The following is an 8,958-nucleotide window of genomic DNA, read 5'->3' as shown; positions in this document are numbered from 1 at the left end:
TAAGCTGGGAATCCAACTGTAACTTTTCAGAAAGTGATATATTTCTTATTCCCACTACAATCTGATCTCGGATCAGCTCTTCCCTGAGTGCCCCAAACTGACAATGTTCTGCTAGCTTGTGAACAGCTGTGATAAAACTGATGGTGGTTTCACCCTGCACCTGTTTGCGCACATTAAACCTTGCTCTCTCAAATAGAATGTTGTGTCTCCCTACAAAATGCATTTCAAAACAGTCTTTAACGGCACTGTAGTTAAGTTTCTCTTACTCAGTCAACAGTGAAGCATTTAATATATCCTCAGCTTCATCACCCATAGAGTAGATCAGTGTATTAACTTGAAATGCCTCATTTTTCACATTTAAGCCTGATGCTACTCTGTACCTTTCAAAGCGACTGATCCATTTTGGCCAGTTTTGAATGTTCATATAATCAAAATTCTCCAGGGGACTAATGCGAAATCCGTCAGCACTAGCCACTGGCCTGTCCTTGTTTGCGCGAGAGCCCGTTGAACTTGGAGTCGCAAATCCTGAAATCCCGCCAGTTTCTTCCTCTTGCAACATGTTGCTTAGCAGTAACTTAGTCCTTGCTAGTTAGCTAGCACAATAATGATCTGCGCTGTTTATCTCCAACACTGTGCCCTCCCTGCTTTGAAACAGCCTGTCGGCCTGAATGTATGATTTACTTGGTACGTCCTTCACGTTTATGTGATTATTAAAACCACGTCTGACACCATGTAGTATGATCTAAAATAAGGAGGCACAACAACGAGGTTCTAGCTCCAGCCTGTTTACTAGCCCAGTCCGCGCATGTCATACATAGGTATGGATACCCCCAAGGGACATCCTACTACACTAGAATCCATGAAAGATAAGAATGTTTCATCAAACTTCAAACATTGAAAATAGCTAAAGCTTCTCCTCCTTCAGACTCTTGGTAATCCCAGTAAGGTCTTGTAGGCTCCAAAGCTGTGTCCATGACCTAGAGCAGAGGTATTACATCATCATCAGTCACCTGGCTGGGTGCTAGTCAACATCATCTCCAAAGAGACAATCCATTCTATCATAACTCACAGGCATGCTGTTACTCTAAAATATAGGCATCGCTTTGGGCCTCTCAGTCTGAAACCCTTTCATGGAGACACCAATATGCACTACTTCACAAAGCATTGTACTGATGATCAAATCCCATGCAAAGTAGGTAAGTCAGAGAAGACATAGTTCCATCCAAACTGTATATTAGCTGATATTTAAATGTATATTCCGGACTCTGACATTGCTCATTCTGATATTTCTTCATTTCTTTCTTTACATTTTTTTGATTGCGATAACATCTGTAAATCTGTGTACACAACCAATAAACTTTGACTTGGTATAGGCAGTAATACTGTATTTCCTGTAGTGTTAAACCCTGGCATATGTGAGAATTAATTTACTAACCTACATGAGTCAGAAACATTTAGATAAGGGATCTAAGAGGATCTAAAGCAGAGGGAGGGAGTGGGTTACAACCAAAGCCTTTAGGAGAAGAAGGGATGGGGATTAGAGATCGTGAAGCAGAGTGGAGGATGGGTGTCAACTCTGTGGAGCAGGAAAAGGGATGGGTGTCAACTCTGTGGAGCGGAGGGAGAGATGGAGTTAACAGGGTTTGTCTCTGCAGATCCTGGTGTCAGCTTTTTAAATATGACAGAGATAAAAGTGTAAAGGTTGAGAAGGCCAGGGACCTTGCACAGCGGGAACTTAAATTAAAGAGACTTAAGGAGAGATCTCATTCCCCTCTCTCACATGTGTATGTGAATGTCACACAGTCCCGTGTGATATAGATTATGAAAACCTGTGTAACCAGGGAGACATAAGAGGGGAGAAGACAAATGCCTGTTTATAGATACTCACATTTAGGGGCCTTCTTCTCAATGGGCCAGTAGCGGAAACCCCTCCTGGCACGGTCGTTGTACTCGTTCCTGTACTGGGGCAGGTTTTGGAGAGAGGTGTTACCCCCCAGAGTACTATGGGACATGCCTAGAGGCAAACAAAACAGCATGACATGAGCAAATTTGCCCAGAAAAATTCCAGTCCGAGCTCAGTTAGATCAAGTCATTATCTCGGTCATTATTTATGTCGATCAGATCATTAATAACCCTGAAGAGGATTTACCTTGTGCCTTAGAAGTGTTAGGATCATTAGGTGAAGCCTCAGACATTTGAGTCAGGGGAGGAAATAGATGGCTATGCAAACCAGCCGGACCCATCCCATACACTTGAGGATCTAGGAACAAGGGCAGGGACCAACAATGTTCTTCATGCAAAAGATGATCTTTATGTTTTTGGGGAACTCACGCCAGCACAGTAGAGCCTTATTTCAACCTACCAAGCTACCAACACACTGGACCCTCATACCCGGCCTAGCAAGAAGACCTACTGTAAGAAATACCAGTCACCAAATGACTAGATACACCAACCTACAAGCTACAGAAGAGATAAATACAGCAAGCAGATCAACAGCTGTCAGCGCAGAGACAGTCAGTACACAGTGAGTTTGAAAAGAGCCACTGCCACGCTCCTAGTGAGAAGGCTTTGAGGTCAAGACAAAATATGTTGAACTTTATAGAACTATTCACAAAACCTGTTCTCTGGACTCTCGGGTTATGTCATCAAACTGCAAAGTAGGAGAAAGGCGAAAATAATCACAGTCAGTGTAAAATGTCCTCTTCAAAATCCCATCTATTACTTTTTGGAGACTGGACAATGACTCCAGTGCTTGTGTGTGAATAGAGTGGGATGCTGACGTAATTAAAATCTAATTCAATATGGACTGGTTGTGTTAACGAGAGGTACACTATCAGGAGTGGAGGAATAGTAGACTTGGACTTCAATCAATTCCATCAGCATTACTTAACTTCATTTAGAAGGAAGACTTGTTTATTGAATGTTCTTTCACATTTTCATTATGTCTGATGATTGCATGATCAGTTATGAGAAACCTTATCATATGTATAATTAGTTTGCTCATGCTCAGGCGTAATATTACAGTACCTTTTTCCTTCACCATGGCAGCTGGCATTAAGACCAGATACGTGGGTACCTGGGTGAATAGAACCCAAATGTGATTTACAAATCATTCTAAAGGATATACAGTGCATATAGAAAGTATACACCCCCCTTAGATTTCTTCACATTTTATTGTCTTACAAAGTGGGATTAAATTGGATTTAATAGTCATTTTTTTGTCAATGATCTCAACAAAATACTAAAATGTCAAAGTGGAAGAAAACTTCTAATATTTGTAATAAATTTTTAAAAAGCACTAATACGGTGCATTCTGAAAATATTCAGATCCCTTGACTTTTTCCTAGAGCGGGAAACTCAGACCGGACCCACGTCCATACAGTCGATAACTACACTCATGGAAATGCGAATACTTTGAACATGAACAACCGCTCATTCGAAAAGAAAATGCAATTTACGTATTTACGAGTGTATGCCTTTGTTATCCTTCTCTGCGATCGCCGGTCCGTCTGCTGGATAGTCTGTTGACAGATCAAAGTCTTTCGTAGTTGTAGCTTGTTATAATGGATACGTCAGAGTACCATTCGGAATTGTTCTTGAGAATAGATCTTTCAGAGTACCTTTGTTCTTAGATCCAATGCGTTTACCAGACTAAAGTATTTAAACAGCTGCAGACTGAATAATTGGTCTTTAGTTTGTAGATTTCTTAACCATTTCAGCCTGGGGATGATCTCCACGTTCTCTGGTCTTGTCCTATGGTAGAGATTTAGTTTGAACCATTTTGCAACATCCGGCTCAGCCTTACTCTGCTTGGTCTATAGAGTGGAAGCCATTCCAACGTTGGGACCTCGTCCCTGCGTTCTCTTGACTCTATTTAAATTGCCAACCATTTCACCATGTAGCAACAGCACCATGCTTTCTGGTCTAATATAAATTTTGTCACGAGTCCATTTATTAACTCTGTGCAAGGGGATGTTCCATGATGTTTGGGTATAATGTCTGTGCTCACCCTTTACTCAGTACTTTGTTGAAGCACTTTTGGCAGTTATTACAGTCTTCATGGGTATGACGCTACAAGCGTGGCACACCTGTATTTGGGGAGTTTATCCCATTCTTCTCTGAAGATCCTCTCAAGCTCTGTCAGGTTGGATTGGGAGCGTCGCTGCAGATACATAAAGATGTTCTTTGGAGAGACCTCTGGCTTTGCCACTCAAGGCTCTGGCTGTGCCAATCAAGGACATTCAGAGACTTGTCCCAAAGCCACTCCTGCGTTGTATTGGCTGTGTGCTTAGGGTCGTTGTCCTGTTAGAAGGTGAACCTTTGACCCAGTCTGAGGTCCTGAGTACTTTGGAGCAGGTTTTCATCAAGGATCTCTCTGTACTTTGCTCTATTCATCTTTCCCTTGATCCTGACTAGTCTCCCAATCCCTGCCACTGAAAAACATCCCCACAGCATGATGCTGTCACCACCATGCTTCACCGTAAGGATGGTGCAAGATTTTCCACAGACGTGACTCTTGGGGAAAATAAAGGGGGTGAATACATATGCAACGACTATATTAAGTTATTCACTTTTTATTAATTAGTAAAAACTGTGTATAATTTTCTTTTCACTTTGACATTATGGAGTATTTTGTGTAGATCAATGACCAGAAATTACAATGAAATCTATTTTAATCCCACTTTGTAACTTAACAAAATATGAAAAAGTTCAAGGGTGTAGCTACAGTATATGATAGTTTTACTCAATTATTCATGTAGGGCCAGGGGATTTTCCTGACCACAAGACCTTACCAGTAAAAACTCCTGGCCCTATGCATAACCAGTGATACTGCTTTGAGCTACATATAAAGTACTGGTGACGTCCATACCGCAGTCTTCATTTTGGTCCAGTGGTCTGTGTGGACGTGTGGAAACACCACAGGGTGACCCTGGGGCCAAAATGTCATGCTGTTGAAGTAAACCAGAACTGCATCAGTGTGTTAATTAACAGTCTAATCTTTACTATTGGGATAAATTCACATGACTGATAGCTGGCAGGAAACCGTTTATCTTCTATTCTATATCTGATTGACGTCTTTGGCAGAGGAACATGCTGTAATCTTCAAATGTCTGCCAGAATCAAGATAAGGGGCAGATACATATCCACCACAAAGAGAGCACTCAATCTGTATCTGTGATGATGTGTGTGTCATTGTGTTCACGCATTCAAAAAATATGGCGGCATAAAATATCTCCACATTTTCACCCATATGAGCTACAAAGTGCCTTCCTACAGAAAATTGCTTGCATGCATACACATTACAGCCTACTGCATACTATTTTGGTATGTGAATCAGTATTCAAGTATGACCAATACAGCCTTGCCTAACCTATGAAACTAAATAATCTAGCTGGGTCTACTCTGCATATAACCCTGTGGTAGGTCAATTTATCCACACTTGGTACACTTGGTATGTCAGGCAAATGAGCTGTGGAATAGGGATAAGAGTTAAATGGTTCCATAGTGAAAGAAAGATGAAAGATGATTGGACTCACTGCTGTTGTCTGAAGGGACTGGGGTCCCAGGTTTTCTTCCTCTTCTCCCCGGCCTGCATGTTTCTGCAACAACTACAAAGACAGGGACAGATTGTGTTTCTTCGTAGCCTAGCAACAGGTCACCAACAATCTCCCTCCTCTAGCATGACAGGTGCTGGGGGAAATAACTTCAGCCACTGACATGTAGCACACATTCAAATCTTCAGAGGTGAATTTGCATAGAATGCACACACACACACCTATAGACACTATAGAATAGTACAGTACCTAACACATGAATGGAACAGCCATAGAACAGAATATAAAAATGACATTGGTCTCTTTCCTTAATAGAATTCAACTCTGTCGTTAGTATAACCAAAGCATATAATCACTTATGCTTGAGGGACTTTTCACCTTATTCAACATTGGTAGTCTCACGAAGATAACCATTGACACAATAATACATATGTTAAGAATTTGTTGTGCTTTAAATCCCCGACTTCATCTTTAATCTCTTCCAAACCCAGTAAATGTGACTAACAAGCTGATGAGCAAAACCTGCTCTAAAGTCAGGCCACTGAATTGGTATTATTATTATTGTTATTATTAACACATTATTGGCTCAATGAATGCACAGGCATGTAGGCTACAAAGTCCATATTAAGCAATTGCTAAATAAATGGAGAAGACCTCACCAGTTGCTACAGCGCTGAATTCACCCTGATTTACCTGTGTCCAGTCATACCATTTTACATGCTGTTATCTGATTATTTGTATAGATTCAGAATTCATCAAATACAGCTGAATCAGAGCCATATAAAGATATCTAGTATATATATGACTCTGAGCTGAATAATTACATTACTATCCATACCATATTCATGAAGTGTCTCAGAGTAGGAGTGCTGATCTAGGATCAAATCAAAATCGAATCAAATGTTATTGGTCACATACACATGGTTAGCAGATTTTATTGTGAGTGTAGCGAAATGCTTATTCTTCAAGATCCGATAGTGCAGCAGTATCTAACAGGTAATATCTAATATCTAACAATTCCACAACAAAACCTAATACACACAATCTAGTAAAGGAATGGGATGAGGATATATAAGTATAAAATATATGGATGAGCAGTGACAGAGCAGCTAAGATGCAATAGATAATAAAGAATAGATAGTGAAGGATACAGTATTCATGTAGTTTTGCCTTTGAGATCATAATGAATAAGATTAAAAGGACGGGGGGACCTGATCCTAGATCAGCACTCCTACTCTGAGACACTTGATACATTTGGCCCATGTCATTATGCCTCCTTGGGTTGCTGCCTGTCTTCTAGGAGGCACTGTTCCACACACTGGGTGATATGGCTCAGGTCGTTCAGCACGCTGGGAAGGTCCTCAAGCTCCTCATGAAGACACCAGGCTCCATGAGAAGAAGACTGAAGAAGAAGGAAGAGAGATTACTAGAAACTAACTAGGTTTCCCCTTTTATCTGTGGATTAATTGTCGGAGTAGAGAACACACTATTTTGTGTGACTCAAAATGGGTCAAAATTCTACAAAGATCCAGAAAAAAGGACTTTCAGCATTTCAGGTAAAATAACAACCCAATGTTTATATCCCAGGACAAAGTAGCAAGCAACAGCAAGCTAGCTAGCTAAACAGCCATGAATGTTTCATGTGTTTCGACCTGTCCCCAAATTAATACAAACAATTCCAGTTCACAAAACTTTGACGAATATAACAGTTCCCAGTTCATCCTTTACCCAGCTTGAAACAACATGCTGTATGGGTCGGCCAAAGCAACCTCACTCATACAGGTCCAAAATCATCTCTCATAGGATTCTCAGGGCAAACATTTGAAATCTCTACCACCACACCTGCCACCACAGATAGGCCTTAATCCTGGTTGAGGTCAATTTCAGAGGAATCATTACTGCCGACTGACTCCATCTCATGATTCTCAAGAGAGCCAGCAGACCCATGGGATCCAACATCCTAAGGATCAAATCAAATCACAACTTTATTTGTCACGTGCCCTGAACACAACATGTGTAGACCTTACCATGAAATGCTTACTTACAAGCCTTTAACCAACAGTGCAGTTCAAGAAAGAGTTAAGAAAATATTTACCAAATAAACTAAAGTAAAAAATAATAAAAAGTAACACAATAACGAGGCTATATAGTACAGGGGGTACCGGTACCGAGTCAATGTGTGGGGGTACAGGTGAGTTGAGGTAATTTGTACATGTAGGTAGGGTTGAAGTGACTATGCATAGATAATAAACAGTGAGTAGCAGCAGTGTAAAAAACAAATGGAGGAGGGGGGGTGTCAATGTAAATAATCCAGTGGCCATGTGTGTAATTGTTCAGCAGTCTTATGGCTTGGGGGTAGAAGCTGTTATGGAGCCTTTTGGTCCTAGACTTGGCGCTCCGGTACCGCTTGCCGTGCAGTAGCAGAAAAAACGGTCTATGACTTGGGTGACTGGAGTCTTTGACAATTTTTTGGCCTTTCCTCTGACACTGCCTAGTATATAGGTCCTGGATGGCAGGAAGCTTGGCCCCAGTGATGTACTGGGCCGTGTGCACTACCCTCTGTAACGCTTTACGGTCAGATGCTGAGCAGTTACCATACCAGGCGGTAATGCAACTGGTCAGGATGCTCTCGATGGTGCAGCTGTAGAACATTTTGAGGATCTGGGGACCCATGCCAAATCTTTTCAGTCTACTGAGGGCGAAAAGTTGTTGTCGTGCCCTCTTCACGAATGTCTTGGTGTGTTTGGACCATGATAGTTCGTTGGTGACATGGACACCAAGGAACTCTAAACTCTCGACCCGCTCCACTATAGCCCCGTTGATGTTAATGCTGGCCTGTTCGGCCCGCCTTTTCCTGTAGTCCACGATCAGCTCCTATGTCTTGCTCAAATTGAGGGAGAGGTTGGTGTCCTGGAACCTGTAACGGCTGTCGGGAGAGAGAGTAGACCAAAGCGCAGCGGAGTTAGTGTTCATCATGATTTTAATTGAACAACGTGAACACTATACAAAACAAAACAAGAAAACTGACAGCCAAACAGTCCTGTCAGGTGCAAAACACTCAACAGAAACAATTACCCACAAAACCCAAAGGAAAAACATGCTCCTTATGTGTGACTCCCAATCAGCAACAACGAACTTCAGCGGTGCCTGATTGGGAGCCACACACAGCCCAAAACAAAGAAATACAAAAAACCTAGAAAACAAACATAGAACGCCCACCCAATGTAACACCCTGGCCTAACCAAAATAAAGAACAAAAAACCCCTCTCTATGGCCAGGGCGTTACAGAACCACACTGCCAGGTCTTTGAACTCCTCCCCATAGGCTGTCTCATCGTTGTCAGTGATCAGGCCAAACCACACTTGTGTCGTCCGCAAACTTAATGATGGTATTGGAGTCGTGT

The 8,958-nt window shown here is 41.7% G+C and overlaps 1 protein-coding gene across 2 annotated transcripts; it reads right to left on the bottom strand.

The window, feature by feature from the left end:
* Positions 1-769: 769 nt before the first annotated feature.
* LOC145862669 (uncharacterized) lies at positions 770-5,683 on the bottom strand. Of its 2 annotated transcripts, none has more exons than XM_082967790.1 (6): positions 5,538-5,683; positions 4,871-4,949; positions 3,028-3,076; positions 2,150-2,260; positions 1,889-2,014; positions 770-977 (listed from the first exon to the last, which is right to left on the bottom strand). In XM_082967790.1, the coding sequence occupies exons 1-6, from the start codon at positions 5,594-5,596 to the stop codon at positions 922-924; spliced, it is 480 nt and encodes a 159-aa protein (XP_082823916.1). In that variant the 5' UTR covers positions 5,597-5,683; the 3' UTR covers positions 770-921. The 2 variants fall into 2 exon arrangements, with proteins under 2 accessions (XP_082823916.1, XP_082823917.1); XM_082967791.1 differs by lacking the exon at positions 770-977 and adding an exon at positions 1,473-1,608.
* Positions 5,684-8,958: the final 3,275 nt, after the last annotated feature.

This window comes from Salmo salar, chromosome 22 (genome assembly GCF_965601325.2).
Source record: "Salmo salar chromosome 22, fSalSal1, whole genome shotgun sequence".
Classification (NCBI taxonomy): domain Eukaryota; kingdom Metazoa; phylum Chordata; class Actinopteri; order Salmoniformes; family Salmonidae; genus Salmo; species Salmo salar.
This window is presented reverse-complemented; position numbering and strand designations above follow the sequence as displayed.

Coding starts and splice junctions, on each gene's coding strand:
- LOC145862669 (XM_082967790.1), bottom strand. CDS start 5,596: ATGCAGGCCGGGGAGAAGAGGAAGAAAACCTGGGACCCCAGTCCCTTC. Junction 4,950..5,537: donor AGTCCCTTCAGACAACAGCA/GTGAGTCCAATC, acceptor TTACTTCAACAG/CATGACATTTTGGCCCCAGG. Junction 978..1,888: donor TGAGAAGAAGGCCCCTAAAT/GTGAGTATCTAT, acceptor CCTCTGCTCTAG/GTCATGGACACAGCTTTGGA.